Source organism: Camelina sativa, chromosome 18 (assembly GCF_030686135.1).
Source record: "Camelina sativa cultivar CO46 ecotype springtype chromosome 18, ASM3068613v1".
Classification (NCBI taxonomy): domain Eukaryota; kingdom Viridiplantae; phylum Streptophyta; class Magnoliopsida; order Brassicales; family Brassicaceae; genus Camelina; species Camelina sativa.
The window spans coordinates 20,570,845-20,589,366 of NC_141897.1; the positions used below are offsets into that span (position 1 = coordinate 20,570,845).

An 18,522-nucleotide genomic window follows, 5' to 3' on the forward strand; every position below is an offset into this window, starting at 1 on the left:
TTCTGTCGATCAGAAAAATGATGATAAATATAACCCGATGAAAATTAGATTATATTACAAAAGTTTGACAATAAATAATTGTCATAAAAACGAAAAAGTAAAGGGTCTCACTCGGCACCTGCAAAAACAATCAATACACAAAGCTCTTCTCAAACTTCCCGTCAGCTCGTTATCGTCCAGAAAACAAATGTGAAGTGAAGAAATAAGTGTTGTAGTTAGTATTGATTCAAAGCCCAGGATTCCCTGACGAGGCAGAGAAAGAAACACACAAGTGAGAACTGGCAAAAAAATGCACACAAAATATCATATGCTTAAGTGAGTGATGCAAGCATACTGTGTATACATTTAAGCTATACAAGGAGTGGTTATTTTGTTTTCAAGAACGTGGAGCAGCCATTTGCTGCTTCTTTATCCTCTCGTGCGCCTTCACCATGCTGTAACAGAGAGAGAAAGAAAGAGTTTCATCCAAGTATTCACTTCACAAACAGAGAGTTCCATAGTATTGAAATTGATCTGCTACCTGATATCATGAGGGGTGATGAACATCCATTGCGATCCTTGTCCAATTGCAAAATCCACCAGTGCGTCCAAGCTGATTTTTCGGCTGACTGCATCCTATATTTTTAAAAAATCGGAAAGTAAAAAATGTTGTCTCATCCCAATGTTATGCTTCTAAAGAGAGGATTCTTAGAAGGACATAATACCATAAACACATCAAACTCATCCATTGCTCGAAATGGGGCTTCCGTCATCTCGTGAAGCGCAAGCGCAAAACATAAAGTCGAGAAAGAACGTTCTCCGCCTAAGATAATGAGAAGAGCGTTAGACGTTACCAATGGCTGACATAGGAAATTTATTAGATGGCAATGAGTTATATGTTGGATATTTTAGAGCGAGGAAGGATGCAGCACCTGAAAGACCTTTGGTATCTCGAACGGCGTTGCTTGTTGCGTCTTGAGGCATCTTAACCTGTCGAGAAAAAAAGCCATCACATACTGATATGGGCACTTAAATTGCAAAAACCATAGCATGGTAGTGTCCATTACCTCTATGGATAAAGTTTTATCCTCATAACTGACTTTGATTTGTCCACTGATACCTTTCTTTCCCAAGTGAGCGTTGAATCTGCTTTCAACAATAACATCAAAGAAAGCTCCATATGGAAATCATAACTAATCTCATGAGACAACCAACTACAGATTTATCTATGTAGTTGGCAATGGGTAAGCAACTCTTACTGCCATGTTAACTGGCGCCGAAGAAGAGATGCATTTCTTTGAAACTTGCCCCACCGCGAATCTAGAGCATTTTTGCAGGCCTGATCAAACAGTAACGAATACATTAAATGATGCAGCTATAACAACACATACACCTTTAACATAATACATATCTGCAAACTCAACCATGAGTTTTTCTCGATGGTCTTGATAGGATTTGCGCTTCTTTGCAATCTTTCGCTCTAGGCTCTCATACATCATCCTGAGGTCATCAATTGATTCAGAAAACCTGCACCCAAAAAATTGAAGCATGTAAATTACTGTCACTGGTCGGTTCTGAGTGAAAGAATGGTCGGTTCTGAGTGAAAGAAGAGCTGAAAAGGCAATACTAAAAGACGCACTGCTGATTCTCACGATGAAGTCTCTGATTCATTCTATTAATCTGAGCACTGAGCTGCTCAGGAGTACTCCCATCCCAGGGACCCAAAGCTTCGATCTCACTCTCAGGACAAATTTCAGATGCCTTCAGGTCACTTTCCTGAAATTTTAAAGAAATGAAACCTGAGCAATAACTTACAAGAAGATTAAAAACATATATATATCTACAGCCAATACACATTAGTCTGGTAGCTAAGTTCAAGAGACCAGACAAAATGCCATCCCGGGTTTCAACCCAGGATTTAAAAGAGATTAATAGAAATGAAGTTGCTTTTGTCATTTTAAAAAATTCCTATATAATTGCTTTTTATCTGTACCTTCCGTTTATTTTTAAGCTCCTCGTAATTGGCCTCAGCATCCTTAATATCAGGTAGGACCTTGTTTTTCATTATGTTCTCGTAATGAATTTTCTCCTGAAACAGAACCACGCTTACATTATGCATGCAAAAGTAAAAAAAATCAAAATCTTTACGTAGAGGCAAGAAGGGGTACCTCTTCAGCAGACTGAAGGTCTTTCTCAATCTTCTTTAGCTCATTCTCTGCTTCCTCAAAGGCATCAATTTCACCCTTGGCTGATTCTACACACATTCCGACAAAATGTAAGAATAGAGTCGGCCACTCAATCAAGATTATGTATTCATGTACGATCACAAACCAAGAAAAATATACAGGTGTTTCAGAAACAGTGGTTATCACAGACATACCACGTAAGTTTTCAAATGAAGCTGTAAGTTTATTAGCCTTTAACTCAGCTTCTTCCAAACAGTTTTGAAGCTTCTCAAGCAAAGCTTCTTTCTCCTCTATCTCTTCTCGACCTTTCTGATAGATTAAAAGAAGTGCAAAACAAATTCAGGAATGATGCCAAGGCAAAAACAATGACAATTAAATAGTTTCACCTACAAACTTACCATGATTTCAAGTTGAAGCTCGTTAACACTTGAAGAAGGTGATGCTTCAGTCTCAGCAGCGACTGTATTCTTCAAATCTTGCATCTCGAGTTCCTTTGTCGTCAACACGTTCTCTGCTTGGCTGCGGTGCTTCTGTATAAACAAAACAAAACAAAAACCATATGGAAAGCGACTATGATTACAGGCGAACTAAAGCTTATTAAAATCGAGTTAATTATTTCACTTAAGATATATAAAGACTGGAAACTCTAGTTTTGACATGTCTACTGGATTAATCAATGAGACATTACCTTCAGTGTGCGCATTTTCATCTCAAGCTCCACGAGATTCTCCTCTGCCTCCCTCTTACGTCTCATGCATTGATTAATCTCGTTTTGTTCTAGTGAGGCCTCTATTTCAAGATCCTTGATTTGTTCATCAAAAGAAGCACAGAGTCGCGAAGGTCTACGAGATTGAGGAGGAGGAAGAGTAGTCTGGACTGGCCCACGAAAAAACCTGAGGCAAGAGTAGCTAGAAATTAGTTTATGATATCCCCTAGATGAACTCAAGTCAATCCCTTTTCGCTAGAAAGTGCTAACTTATTTTACACGACTGAGAAATGGTAGATAAAAGGCTGTCAGATATCTCATGTTCTGGTCCCTTCAAGATTTAAGGGGTTTTGAAAATGAAAAAATGTCAAACAAAAAGCTTCTTTTGGATCACTTCTCAAGTTTTTCTTATAATGGAAAACTGATGATGGAGAAACCCACAGCCAGGACACAGAAAGAGGGGTGTATGTCAGAGCTCAAAAATCTATTTCAAGAGGAATGGATGATCTCCGGCCAAGCAAAAAAATTGTTTTTGTTTGCAAGATATAGCATCTAACAAGTTACTTACATTCGGTATCCGTCTAAAGTGTATACATCCTTCAGATTGGAGAGCCTTTTCCCAAAGGCAACTGCCTTTCCCACCTCATAATTCTCTGCAAGCACTTGCCTCTCAACCCCACTCTGAAATATCCAGGAAATAGTACTAAGATGTGAATACCGTCATATCAGGGTGTAAGAATAAAGAAATTTAGTAAGTTGAGGGGAAATTTGAAAGTACGAACCACATCCACCAAAACATTAATGACGGTTGGGTTATCAGAGTGTATGACAGAGAGAATAGTTGGGTGTTCGGTCTGAGGAATCATGTGCCTTGGTATATTTAGCCTGCATAAATATAAAGATAGCAAATATCTGAGTCACAAAGCTGCCCCTTCATCAGTGTAGAAGGTTAAACAAAAATATTAAAACTTAATTAGACTTAGAACCTTGGTCTCGAGAAGTCATAGATGATAATCCTAAGGTTTCTATAATTGGCTTCATTCGCACAGCCTCTTAGAGTGAGCGAATCTTTATGATCAGTCACAATGAAGGCGTTTAATAGGTTCCCAAGAGATTGTTCAACTGTAGATGCCCATTTATTGCCATCGACCAAACTCTGCAGAACATGATCCACCATCAGAAGAGATTTTATAACCCACAAAATATTCACATTAAAATATTATTACAACAACAGTTGAACATGTCAGTTTCTTCTTGAACCATGCATTCAATATGAGGCAACATGTGAACTAATTTGTTTGAAGCACAGATTTCCAAATGAAACAAGCAGAAACTCACCACATGGGAGCCAATAGGACCAATTGGTGGTTTTCTGAATCTTCGATGATGTCTCTCAATAGCTAGCAGAAGGTTAATGACTTTGTCCCCTCCAAATGCAGTAACCTAGTGAGCATGCATGTATTTGTATGCCTATTAGATATTACTAAAAAGGCTTAATTATATCCAATTGAAACAATAAATATTGTGATGAAATTTAGGATGCACCTTGTGTGTTTGATGTTTCTTCATATCATTAATGTTAGAGATAACATTTCTTTGCCTCTTTTGATGGTTTTTAATCTAGAAGTCAAAAAGGCCAAAGAAATGAACAAGGTGTTAATTATAATTCTAGACAACCAGCATATGAAACTGATAAAATTCTAAGAAAAGTAGAGTTGTACCATATCCTCAATGAGTTCCATCTCTTTCCTCCCATCTAACGCTTTTTCCAAAAAGCAGTTCTCTTCATCTTTCAATCTGAAGGATCAAAAATTTAAAAAATGTTTGAAGACTAGAGAGAAGTCTACAGACACGAAGGCTAAGCAGACAAAAAAAGGAAACAGAAAATTTGAGATCATAACCTGGAAAGCAATGTTTCAACTTTCTCAACCTCCTGCTCCAAATATTTTAGTTTCTCCTCGATTTCAGATTGCTCAGCCTGCATCACTATCAACCTGTGAGAAACATGCACAGATATATCTGTACATAAACACGTCATAATATCTTGCCCATTATGCCAAGACATTGAGTACAATAGAAAACTGACATAGTTTTTTTTATAGATAATTTAAGTGACCAGTATTTAGGACCTGTGTGCTTCTCATCGTCTGTTCATTGATATCTCCAACCTGCCGTTCAAGCCTCCTAACACGATCCTTAATCTTTTGAACATAATTGCATTTATGTTGGAATTCTTCTTGTAGAGTTATCTTTTCCCGTACTGCCTAAAGTAAAAAAAAAAAAAGATATATTACAATATATCATTTGCCTCTTTTTTTTACGAACATTGAACAAAAAAAAAAATATACTAGGTCCCTCTTAAAACAAAGTTTACAAACCGTCTTGGCTGATTGGTGAAAACTCTCTATCTCCCTCTTCATTGCAGTTGATTCATCCATCAGACATGCAACTTGAGCTTTCTTCTTTGTCAAGCGATCCCTTAACGATTCCACTTTACCCTACAAAAATGGTCCATTATGACCAAACATTCGGAGTTAAAAACATGATAAGCAATTTTCACTCTAAAATAATATTTTATAGCCATCCAAATTTCAGACGATGGAAAGTATATATTGCTTACCAGTTCCCAATCTATTTTAGCTTGGCAAGTCGGTATACGTTCTTTAAGCTTCGCAATCTTCTCGATCTGCTCCTGGAGCTGCCTATCCACATCATATACCCATGACCAAGCCAGTTTCTTCTTCAACTGCTGCAACTTTTGAGCTATTTCTTCAACTTGTTCCATATTCTTTATCTTTCCACGCAACTCACTGATCTCCTTTTCTATAGGTTTAATTGTGTTCTCCAATTCATCAACTATGGCAGTTGCAGTATTCAAGTGTTCGTAGATACTTTGGAGAAGATCATTGACTTGCTGAAGAAGGGTTGCCTTAAAAAAGAACTAAAGAGAGAAGTTTGTTCAGCCAAAATAACACCACACGGTTGACTTTAATATATACCAATTCACATGACATACCTTGAATTTATCTTTGTCATTCCCAGAATGCAAGAACTCCCTGCTCTTGTCTTGACTCATTACCACGCACGGGTTTTCAACATCAATCTACCAATTATTTCAACATAAGAAGAACACAGCAACGAATACGCCAGTTATTTCAGATATCACTTTAAACGTTTCTTTAAAATTGAATATATGACTAAAACTCACATTAAAATGTTCAACAAGTTCTCGTAGCTCATCCCTTCGGTTACTTACTTTCCTTCCTGCAAATTACAGGTCGCCAAAAATAAGTAAACAGGAAAACCTTTTTAAACCAATAAATTCACATAACACACAGAAAGAGTTGGTGAAGAAGAGAATAAGAACGGAGACAGTCATCACAACAAGCACAATGTGCTATGAAACAAATTGTAAGTCAAACCATAATTTTATAAAGAGAGTAGAGTACAGAGAACTAACCAAGAAAATCTTTGAGAACGGTAGAAGTGGTAGCCTCGGTTATCCTGCGTTCGATAATTATAACACCACCATAAGTTTCAGGCTTAAAAGCATCCTCTCCTTGGTTTTTCATTTCTACATGGACAACGGCATAACTGCAAAGCAATCCCAAAAGTTTCAGTTAGTCATGACAAGAAAGAAACAATCTAAAGAACCTGAGAAAGATCTGTACGAACCTGCATCCAGTTTTAATGAAATCCTTCAAAGTGGCAGCGCGTTGTGTCCCTTTCGCTCGACATCCAAATGCAACACATAGAGCAGTCAATATCGCACTCTTACCACCTGACAAATTTTAAAACCAAAAACAAGAAAGTAGCTATTTTATCAATAATTCACAAAAGATCCATCACAGAGCGATTAAACCCTAACACAGACTATCTAACAGCAAAAACACACTCTAATTGCCGTTTCACATTCCATTGAAGCTAACAACTTTCTAAAATTTTCAATCGAAACTAAGATTCTTAATCATGAATAAACCAATCCTAAATAAATAAATCAAACCTGAATTGGTTAGCACAGTGAATCAAATTTAAGAAATCAGATATCAAAATCCGGCGAAACCCAGTTCTCAATTTAGGTACCCGTGATTAAATTGAATCAATTTGAGATATATATATATATAGATATATATCACAAAAAAAAAAAAGAAGAACAACTTACTTCCGTTTTGGCCGGTGATGAAATTGACCCACTCGCCAAACTCAATCTGGAGATTATCATGGCACATGAAATTCTCAACTTTGATCCTAAGAATTGTACCAGACCCAGAACGCTGTTGGATGAAGGAATCACTGGATCGAGTTCGAGCCCCAGATTTCGCCATGGCTTAATCGCTTTATCTAGGGTTTTTTTTCTCTCTCTCACTCGGCTGGATACATAAATTAGAAAAGAACAAGTTCCATTGACGACGGCCGAGGGGACTACTGCTTAGAGCGGGAAAGAGAGAACCCTATTGTACGACGCGTGTATGCTAACTTTGGCCGTTTTGACCGTCCGATCTTCTAGAGATCCTACGACGACTATATATGGTCTTTAAACTACCTGTTATATTGGGCCTTTAGCCACATTCTTCCCCAGCCCAATAGTCCGCTTTTCTTTATTCAAACCTTACTTATTAAAATAAAATCTATGATATACACACAATGCTAACTAAGATTACAACTTTGACATAGATAGAATACATAGAGAATTAGAGATGATCAAAACATAAGTAGTTAAATAGGCTTTAATATCAAGTTTTTGAATAATTGTACACTAATATGTATGTGCAATTGTACATGATTTTAATAAGTAAGGTTTACTAAAGTTAAAGTATAATTTATCCAAGCCGTCATGTACCATCTATGGAAGCAAAGGAACAACGTCCTTCACAACCAAGTGTCACTACCCGTGCAAGCAATCTTTAAACTCATCGATCGAGACGTTAAGAACACCATTACCGGGATACAACGGAGGAGAAAATTCAGGAAACTAATGGCGCTATGGCTGCAATAAACCACCAGTATCTTTTTTTTTTCTTTTTTGGTCAAAAAACCACCAGTATTTTATCCCAGATGTTTTGTATTCTTGTTTTTTTAACTTTTTTTGCCAACGATTCAAGATCTTTAGGTTTCCATTCATATTGTAAAACCTGATTATTCATTTATATGATATTTACAGTTTAGCAAAAAAAAAAATTATCAAGTTGTTAAATTGAATAATTGATGATAAATTTTGTATTAGTTGTATCATGTATGTATCAGAAAACTGTCCCTAAATAACATCATCAGTAAGTTTTTGTTAATAATTACAGGAAAATTCTTGGTTTCCTTTTTTTAGTACCACTAGAACTTTTATGTTTTATGTGGAATAACCGTAATTTGGAGGTTAATGCAAAAAGAACCTTCAAATATCATTTATTGAAAATTATCAAATAACTTACAAAAAAATGCAAATCAAGTCTACAATGTCTAATTTAATACACTATAATCTTTCGTCGCAATTCAATTTTTTAAAAAAATATTATGATAATACATTAAATTAAATCCCTCGCCATGAGAAACTTAAATCTACCATTTGAATGCAAAAGCAGTAATATATGCAATTTTACAAGATCTTATAATATACACATAAGGATTATATTACACATTATATTCGACTTTATAGGTTTTTATATGTATTTATGTAAATTGAGGGTACACTTGCAAAATAATATCGTTTGGAGGGTTTTTTCTTACAAATAAAAATTCATTATTTTGATAAGAAAATAAAGATTAGCTCGTAAATGACTGTTGACCAAAACAAAACAAAAATGCTTGCAAGTAATTGTTGGAACATATTACACCAAACACTTATGTTAAGTGGTTTACTCCTTTTGAATAGATTATGTGTACTTACTCATGTTCCTCACTCTTGCCTCCCTATATATATACATGGGTATCTCATACTTCCAAAATCACATAGTAACAAATACAAACAAAAAGCTTCTCGCATAAAAAACAATCAAAATCTTTGCCTCCACCCCTAGTTTTTCTTTGTCTTTTTTTGTGTGTGTTTTTCATCGCAATGATGAATTCACTTCTCAACCAAAAAAAAACCTGTCAAGTATGCAAGAAATCATTTTCAAACGGGAAAGCTCTAGGTGGTCACATGAAATCTCATCGAAAACTTTCTCCCGAATCATCAACTAGCTCGATCACTTCATCACTACGACCGCGCATCAACCTTGGAGCAAACATCAGAACTCATGAAACAGTTTTGATGAGATCTGTCGTCCACACCAATGAAGTTGTTGGTGGTCAGACACCAGATCTAAACAAAGAAGGTGAACAACAAGTAACTACTCTCAAGAAAAAGCTCGTCCTCGATTTAGATAAGGAAAATTCTACAGAATCTCCAGCTTTATGTCTTTTACAAATGAAAGACATGTGGTCAAAAAGTTGTCAGAATCCAAAGTCGACTGATAGTTTGATATCAACTAGAAAAGGAAAAGATATTGAAATAGATTCTGAAGAAGATATAGAAGATAGTGATGACGAGTACGTTGTTGAAGATGAAGATAATAAAGATGGAGATGCACTTAAGTTTCTTACTTCAGATGTGGGATACCTAACAGCAGACAGCGATGAAAATGATGACAATTATGGTGATGAAAACGCACATTACGGTACAAAAGAAAGAAAAGGTAAGAAACAAAGTAAATATAGGTGTGATATATGCGGAAAAATTTTACGTTCGTATCAGGCATTGGGAGGTCATCGAACGAGTCACAGTAACAAAAAATTGAAGATCTCCGACCAAGATGCGCCAGCGGTTCGACGACATTATGAGTGTCAAATCTGTAATAGAGTGTTTGAATCTGGTCAAGCACTTGGTGGTCACAAAAAGATTCATTATATGTTCCTCCAACCGTTTAACTTCTCGACTTCCGCCAAGTGATCATAGATTCTATGAGGCGTTTGTCATTTTGGGAAAACAAATAATAAAACATGTTCTTTTTTTGTTTCTTTTTTGTTTTTTGAACTAAATAAAACATGCTCTCTATTTTTTATTTATTGGTCTATTTTGCTTTCAAAATTGTTTAAAATCATAGAATATAATAATTTAATTTGAGATATAGTTATAAAAAGTCTTTAAATGCAAAAAAACATTAAAAATTAGGTTTGTATAAAAGATTTATGACCATGATTCGCAAACTTAATTTGTACAAACTGCATCTTTGTGTTACCTTCGGATTTAAACTCATGACAAGCAAATTCTCCTAGATAAAATACTATTAATTATGTGTTTAATCATAAACAAAAAAAACATCCTTTGTAAAATATTTATCTACCTTAAAAATTAATTAAAAATTTTTTTTTTTTTGACCAACTAGAGTCAAAGATATATATATAAAAAGTGTTAATTATTGAATACATATAATAAGTAAGGTAACTACGAACAACTTTCAATGAAAATATGAATAATAACCCAAATGGAAATATTTCTTAATTGATTCTCAGTCAACATTGAGGAAGTGTGTTTAGTCAAATAGTTAATGGTTCATTTTTACAGTATTTTTATATAGAATTTGACTAGGTTATACCGCATTATCCATGTAGTAAAAATTAGATTATGGATATGGTGATGTCGGTTCATAGTCAAAAAAATACATAGTCAACATATTCTAATTCCAAAAACAAACACAATACGTTAATTGTAGTTTCTTTATTTGAATAAAAAGGTTATAACATGATGATAATTTATTAAATGGTATTTGATTCAGGAAAACTAAAAAAATTTGTGTTATCCTTCTGAAGTATAATAATTAAGCATTAAATATTAACATTTAAACGTTAATGTAGAGTTGTAGACGCAAGGACAAACATTTATGATTTATGTTTTTTATAAAAAAACTACTCATCCAAGATCACCAAGTTTTAACATCGTTACCATACCTGATGTATTTCCTACTTTCCTAACAAAGTCAATGAATGTTAGTTTGCTCTAAAGATAGAAAAGCAATGATATTATTGTTGCACCTCAACTGTATTGTCAATGCAAGGAATCCACATGCTCTAAACATTCCATTCATATAACCAAAAAAAAAGACACAAAAACTAAAATACACTCATATATACGTTATAACACCCTTCAAAAAAAAGAAAAAAAAAATCTACAACTACATTGCAAACTCCAAATACAAATATATATATAAACAATCACACTCCAATTTTTTGGGATTTAACATTACCACTACAAACATCTTCGAAATTCACCTCACTAACATCACCAAGAACGATCACATTATCTCCTACTGTCTTCCTCTTCGGCTTTGCCTCTTGAAGAATCAACAACACATCTCTCATCGGTGGTCGGTCTGTCGGATTCCGACTCGTACACAACAACGCTATCCTCAACATTTGCTTCATCTCTTCTCTTATAAGACTACACGACCTACCCATGCTTTTGTCTAGAACTTCTTCTACATCTTCTTTCGTCTTCAACTTTGATCGAACCCAATCCACAATACTGTTACCTTCACCAAATTCGGGTTCCACCGATCTTTTCCCCGTGATTATTTCTAATAAAATCACACCGTAACTGTAGATATCACTCTTTTTATCCACTTGTAGTGTGTAAGCATACTCTGCAAAACCAAACCAAAACAAACAAACAAAACTATAATTTTAGTCATATTGTCAGATGTTGTCACCCCCAACAAAAAGAATGTTTTTAACAAACGGACAAAATTCGAATAATAAAAAACAATGGGACAAAAAAGTACTAAATTTAAAATTTAGGGAAAAGTAAAGAATTAGTCAGAAAAGTGAAGGGTACCTGGTGCAATGTAACCGTACGATCCGGCTACGACGGACATGGACTCGTCGGTTTGAATCAGCTTCGCGACGCCGAAATCCGCCACACGCGCCTCCATATCTCCGTCGAGTAGAATATTGCTAGGTTTCAGGTCACGGTGTACGATCACCGGATCACAATCATGGTGGAGATAACAGATCCCTTGAGCCACACCAATCGCGATCTGATACAACGCCGTCCATTCCGCCGCCGCGTTCATCGTCTTATCACCACCGTGAAGCAGATCATCTAAGCTTCCGTTAGGCATGTATTCGTATAAAAGCATCGTACAATCTCGATTCGAGCAGCATCCAAGGAGACGAACGATGTTCCGGTGCCGTACGTTCCCTAAAACATCGACCTCCGCCAATACACCGCTCTTCCGCCGCCGGATCTTGCCGTTTTCTTTGTTTTTCCCCCAGAGTTTTTTCACGGCGATTATTTCTCCGTTAGGCATCTCTGCTTTGTACACCGTTCCCGTTGATCCCATCCCGAGGATGCTATCGGTCTTTGAGAGACACTCCACCACATCATCCGCCGTGAAATTTAGTCTCTGAAACGCCGTTAGCTTCCACGGTCCTATATCTCCGCCGTTTCTTCCACCACCGTCAACTCTGTTTCCGTAGCTCTTCTGGAAACATCGGGTAGCTGCGACGAGAACGAAGAATCCAACACCAATCGCCGCCGCCAGTATCCAAACAATAGCTCCGGCGGTTTTCTTCGGTCGCTGATCGTTACGATGACCGTCTAGATCTGAATCTCCGCCGTTAAACCTATCAGAATTGCAAGGTTTTCCGACGATAGCTCCACAGAGACCTTCGTTTGAGGAGAAGAAGGATGGATTCAGATGAGCGAACGAACCGCTTGGAATCGGACCGATGAGCTGATTAGACGAAACGTTGAAGGTTGTGATGGTCTTGGAGCTTCCGAAATCGGAAGGGATGGTTCCGGTTAAGAGGTTATGAGAAAGATCCACGTCGGCGATTGACGGAAGAGTTGAAATCTCCCAAGGAATGATACCGGAGAGATGGTTTTGGCTGAGATTCAAACAGAGAAGCTTCTCGCAATGTCCGATGTCCCATGGAATCGTTCCGTTGAGTGAGTTTCCTTGTAGCTCAATCCTGTAGAAGCTTCTGCAACCAACGTAGTTTGGGATTTCGCCGATCAAATCGCTGAAACTAGCTGAGAAGATCTGTAGATTCGGAGCTTTCCATATGTTTTCAGGTAATCTACTGTGGAAGGAATTGGCAGAGAGATTCAAGTATTGAAGTACAGGAGCGGTGGCGAAATCCGCCGGAATTTGATCGGTGAATCTGTTGTTACTCAAATCGACGAATGTGAGGTTAGGGAGAGAGCCGAATCCGATCGGAATCGTACCGGTTAATCGATTGTTCTGAATCCGAAACCGAAATAGAGAGTTGCATCGAGCTAAGCTCTTTGGTAATTCACCTTGGAACATGTTGGAGAAGAGGATGAGTTTGTATAGCTTGTTTCCATGGCAGAGAGAAGAAGGGATTGTGCCGGTGAATGAGTTGTTAGAGACATCCATAATCTCAAGTTTGCCGTTTGATCCAAGCTTCTGTGGCAAAACTCCGGTGAAGTTATTGTTCCATAGGGACAATGTAGTTAGATGAGGGAGTTCACCGATTCCTTCAGGGACTTCACCTGAGAGGTTATTGCTGATTAAGCTTAGCAATGTGAGGTTCTTTAAGCTTGAGAAGCCTGATGGGATACTACCAGAAAGCTGATTAATCGAAACATCAAAAGACTTGAGTGCTTTCAAGTTGCTATAACTCTCCGGAATCTCACCGGTGATACCGTTTGAGAACAGAAGCAAGTTCTCGAGCTTTGTGAGATTTCCAAGTTCTTGAGGCAGAGGACCAGAGAGGCTGCAGTTGGAAACGTCAAAGTACTTAAGATTCGAGAGTAAGGAAAACTCCGAGGGTATGCTTCCGGTGAAGTGATTATAACCGATCTCCATGCGTTGGAGCTCCGGTAAGAGCCCCAAACTTGGAGGTAGTTCACCTCCAAGAACATTTCCAGCTAAATAAATAAACTTTAATCTCTGTAAAGCACCGTAAGCTGCAGGAATCTCTCCTTCGAAGTAACTCCCACCAAAGTTTAGCTCTTCCAAGAAACGAAGACGAGACACATCACTAGGCAGTAGACCTTCGAAGTTGTTGCTGAAGGCATTGAGGACCTTTAAGAACTTGAGCTTGGAGATTCCGGGAGGAAAACTCGAGTCGAAAGAGTTACGGCTGATGTCAAGGGTAGTGAGCTTGGTGAGATCAAAGATAGAAGTTGGAAACGAGCCTTCCAAAGAATTCCCACTGAGATTCAAGTAAAGTAAGCTCGACAAGTAACGAATCTTTGGAGGAAGACGACCCGTGAGGTTCCGGTGAGAGAGGTCAAGAGAAACGACTTGAGCCGTTGCATTATCACAAACTACACCAGACCAAGAACACAGAACGGCGTCGGTTTGACCATCGGTAGGAGTTTTCCAGTCTTGAAAGGCAGAGGGAGGGCCAGAGAGAGATGTTTTAAGGGAAAGGAGAGATAAGAGCTGAGGTGAGGTCTTGAGAGCTAAGGAATTGAAGGCGAAGAAAGGAAGAAGGAGAAAGAAGAGATGAACAAGAGAAGGAGAAGTGTTCTTCTTGTCCATCATGGCTTTAGGAGGAAACTAAAAGTGAAACAGTGTGATGAATTAAATGTGGTGAGATTGTTGGTTGAGAAAGGTGATAGGATAAACAACGGTGGATATAAGGGTTTGAAGAAGAAGAAGAAGAAGGTGGAGGAGGTGAAGAGAAGAAAGAGTCATGATGAAGGTGATGATTATGGAGTGCGTCTAATGGTCTGGCTTTTGTTGGTTAAGGCATTATGGTTTGTGTGGGGGAAGAAAAGAAAGGAGAAAATCAAAAAAAAAAAAAAAAAAAAAACTCAATCCATTTTCCACTCTTTCTTTTACTTTTTCTTACCTTTTTTCAAAATTACTTAACTGTTCTACTCAATATACACTTGTTCTTTTAAAAAAAATAAAAATTGTTCATTATGTTATGTCGTGTAAACCAATGAATGTATTTGTTAATTTGCCCACTTTGGAATTTTATTTATAAAATTTGATTTGATTTTGGGTGGAGTTCTTTGAAAATTAGAAACCAAATACACAATGCCCACTCATATTAAAAACCGATTATTTAGATTGCTTGTATCTTTTTTTTTTCCCCTCCTCACTAGAATTGTTTTTCCACTTTGGAATTTTATTTATAAAACCCTTTTGCAGGCAAACTGAGAATGTTCGGAAATCAAAAATGTATATATACGCAATAAACATTATAATGTAAGCGAAAGTGGAATGTATTTTTTATGTGTCACAACACTCACAGGATCCAATAAAGCTAAAATCCTCTGTCTCTCTCCACTAACTCTCAAGCTAAAGTGGACTGTATTTAACTCTCATGCCCAGTCACTATTATATACTATCTCTTTTTACAATACAAGTATGTATATGGGTGCCTATTTTTATATATGTATATGAATTATGGTTTTTTTCTTCTTTCGAACACCATTCTCGCGCCCAAAAGATTCAAGATTACATAACCAATTCATCGCACCATTCGTTTAGGCTTTTAGCACACCATTCATACGCATATATAGAGAGATATACGCGTGCATCTCTTTATTACTTTTAGTGAAATGATAGATAATTCGGTGAGTATTTGCGAATTCATAACCACATGCCACCATAAATCTACCAAGGCCTGTTCATTTGATGAACTAGACAAAATATCTAGATATAGTATCAAGACGCAGTATTTGGATGCAACATCTAGATGATGTTCGTTTATGTTATTAGTTCATGTATCCATAAATTGTATCTCGATTCAATTATGTTTGTTTTGTAATTTGATATCTGTATCTGGATACAATATATATAAAATACCAAAAAAAACCTTTTATTTTATGTTGAATATGTTTTAGTGGTTTAAATTTACTTACATTTTTTTTGCTTATTTTCATATATATTAAATAAATATTTAAAAATGAGATTTTGTGTTTTTGGTAGAAAAACAAAATTTTGCAGTTTTGGCGGGAAAACAAGATTTTGCAAGTTTGGCGAGAAAATAAAATTTTGCATTTTTTTGCCAAAAAACGTAATTTTGCGATTTTGGCGGAAAAATAGATTTTGTGGTTTTGGCAGAAAAACGAGATTTTGCGATTTTGGCGGGAAAACCTATTTTTGCGGTTTTGGCGGAAAAACAAGATTTTGGCGGGAAAACATAATTTTGCGGTTTTGGCGGAATTTTTTTTGCAGTTTTGGCGGGAAAACGAGATTTTGAGGTTTTGGCGGAAAAACGAGATTTTGCGGTTTTGGCGGAAAAACGAGATTTCGCAAATTTGGCGGGAAACGTAATTTTGCGGTTTTGACGGAAAAACATAATTTTGCGTTTTTGGCGAGAGAACGTAATTTTGCGGTTTTGACGGGAAACGTAACTATGCGGTTTTGACGGGAAAATGAGTTTTTATGTTTTTGTGTTTTTGATAGGAAAACAAGATTTTGCGGTTTGACGGGAAAAACGAAATTTTGCGGTTTTGGCGGGGAAAACGAGATTTTGCGGTTTTAGAGAAAAATGAGATTTTGCAGGTTGGTGGATGAAGAATTGGAATTTTAGAGTTGTATGTATATTAGAATTGAGAAAAAAATATTTTGTAATTATTTAATTAAAATAGGGGTATTTTTGACTTTTACAAATTATGGATAAGTTTTACCTCATCCAAACTCTCTAAAAAATCTCATCCAGAAATTCAGTTTTTTTAGATGAGATTTTAAAATGTATCCAGATATTGTATCTAGATGAGTTCGTAATTGTTATTAAACGAACAATAATAAACATTTGCATCCAGATATTGCATCTGATTCACCAAACGAACATGACCGAAGTTTAAAGAAACTTAATTTAGACTTCTTTAACTACAACAACAAAAACTCGATTTATAGATCAGTCACTACACAAAATTGTTTTCTCAATTAGTCACTATTACGATCATGAATTCTATACGTATTTTTATAGTCACTATTCTAACATTTTGTTTTTTTTTTGTATTTTCTAAATGATCTGAATCACATGGTCGTCCTGTTCCTACTAAAAATAGTTTGTCTCTACTCCTCTTGCATACCTCAAATATTACGTGTTTTCTATCAATACATCATTATGGACATGATCAATCTAGTATTTTCATGTTTTCCTTTGATATAGACTATTTCTATTAGTTTTGTTTCCGTGTATTTCTTAAAAGTATCGCAATCTCATGGTCCTCTTCTACTAAAAAATATTTATCTCATTTAATTATTTAACACTGCTAGGAAATCCAAACTATGCCTTTTTCTTTTATATATCTCTATTTTTCTGGTCACCATGTCTTTTTTTTACGGTATTCTATATTTTTATCTTTAAACAATAAACACACACAAATGGGAAGAAAATATATATAATCTTTTGTCAATGCTCTCTCTGTATATAAAGTTTATTAGCTGTAGAAATTGACTTAAGGGGGCATATGGTTTTGTATCATGATGGTTGCTTGCCATTATAGGTTCACTTTTCATCATTAAGGTTGGGTGACATAAATATCTCACAATTATTCAAAAGTTCCAATAAAAAGATTTCATTATTTCCCAACTAATCACCTAAATTATCGCTTATGCATATAATCTTTAAAGGCTCCGTACGTACGTGAGCATATATATATTGCATTATTGCTATACTATATCTTGAAATCACTTTATGTAAATTCATTTTCTCTTATACGTACTGTTAAACTATTATGGTTCAATTAATTACAATCACTCTCTACGTAGTTCGAAGTTCGGAGGCCAAAATGAACAGCATCTCAATTAGAATGCTATACGTTACAAACTCGTCCTATATAGGATCAATGGTCCTAATTTTTTTGGGATTTTTTCTTTCAGAAAAATTAACAGAATGTAATAATGAAAATAAAAAATGTATAGAGGCATGCGTCGTTACATTTTTCCTTTGTTAGTGTTTTTTGGCCACGCGTGTCTTTTTCGCAACAACAGTATGGTATATATGTTTTGCCTTTTGCCATATGACGGTTTTACCCCCAACTGAACTTGCTCTTTTTTAAGTAAGCATCACAAACATCTTTATTAATTGATCACTCTCAAGTCTTAAGTGATTTACATGGTTAACCATCCTAGACCCTCTTTATCTAGTCCATCTGCACACCTGTTTACTACCATCTCGCTTAGTGAAAGAGAACTGTCTCCGTGTAAGTAATGGTAATGTAAGCGACAATTCCTTGTCTGATCACGTATTGTTGTAACTTCATCTATTAACGAATGACACATCCTTTAGTTTTTTCTTTTTGGTATGAATTGAGTTGTAGTTCAAAGTAGCACTCGTCGGGTACTCAAAATTTGTAACAGAGCAATCGTATTCAAGTTTTTTTTTTTTGGTATATGTTAAAATATACGAGTTTAGAGGAAATCTTTAGATTTGGAAGTACACGAGACAAGCAAACAAAATAAAGTGGGAAAGAAAGGAAATATAATTATAAAAGTTTCAACAAGAGAATGATGAAAGAATTGAACATTCTTCAAAAGTAAAGAAAGAGGATGAAATAAAGAGAGAAAGAAAACGATTGATGGAAGTGAGCCTATTTACATTTATTTATATATAACAATGTTATTTCAAATGTGACTCATTTTTTAAAAAATATTTATTTTTCTTTTTGAAATACCACCGTTTGTAACTTTGTATTTTTATTTTAAAAAGCACACCATGCACCGTTTGTATTGTATTTGGCATTTG

The 18,522-nt window shown here is 35.9% G+C and overlaps 3 protein-coding genes across 6 annotated transcripts; 1 reads left to right on the forward strand and 2 right to left on the reverse strand.

The window, feature by feature from the left end:
* Positions 1-3: 3 nt before the first annotated feature.
* Positions 4-7,393, reverse strand: LOC104762261 (structural maintenance of chromosomes protein 6B). 4 transcript variants are annotated; one of them, XM_019240564.2, is made up of 29 exons: positions 7,034-7,393; positions 6,547-6,652; positions 6,332-6,465; positions 6,080-6,135; positions 5,888-5,974; positions 5,492-5,812; positions 5,250-5,369; positions 5,001-5,135; positions 4,773-4,849; positions 4,593-4,668; positions 4,417-4,491; positions 4,210-4,314; positions 3,858-4,027; positions 3,654-3,756; positions 3,440-3,552; positions 2,854-3,058; positions 2,564-2,695; positions 2,360-2,474; positions 2,148-2,233; positions 1,973-2,068; positions 1,619-1,755; positions 1,404-1,506; positions 1,239-1,318; positions 1,047-1,125; positions 912-969; positions 705-802; positions 521-615; positions 344-434; positions 4-243 (listed from the first exon to the last, which is right to left on the reverse strand). In XM_019240564.2, the coding sequence occupies exons 1-28, from the start codon at positions 7,194-7,196 to the stop codon at positions 377-379; spliced, it is 3,183 nt and encodes a 1,060-aa protein (XP_019096109.2). In that variant the 5' UTR covers positions 7,197-7,393; the 3' UTR covers positions 4-243; positions 344-376. The 4 variants fall into 4 exon arrangements, with proteins under 4 accessions (XP_019096109.2, XP_010483816.2, XP_087354094.1 ...); XM_010485514.2 differs by having other exon boundaries at positions 335-434; XM_087497968.1 differs by having other exon boundaries at positions 335-434; positions 5,001-5,131; positions 7,034-7,375.
* A 1,441-nt stretch (positions 7,394-8,834) lies between these two features.
* On the forward strand, positions 8,835-9,902 carry LOC104762262 (zinc finger protein ZAT1-like). The gene has a single exon (XM_010485515.3). The coding sequence runs from the start codon at positions 8,918-8,920 to the stop codon at positions 9,788-9,790; it is 873 nt and encodes a 290-aa protein (XP_010483817.1). The 5' UTR covers positions 8,835-8,917; the 3' UTR covers positions 9,791-9,902.
* Positions 9,903-10,904: 1,002 nt separating this feature from the next.
* On the reverse strand, positions 10,905-14,811 carry LOC104762263 (leucine-rich repeat receptor-like protein kinase TDR). Its single transcript, XM_087497970.1, has 2 exons — positions 11,672-14,811; positions 10,905-11,480 (listed from the first exon to the last, which is right to left on the reverse strand). Exons 1-2 carry the CDS (start codon positions 14,352-14,354, stop codon positions 11,053-11,055), a joined length of 3,111 nt encoding a protein of 1,036 aa, XP_087354096.1. The 5' UTR covers positions 14,355-14,811; the 3' UTR covers positions 10,905-11,052.
* Between the last annotated feature and the right edge of the window lie 3,711 nt (positions 14,812-18,522).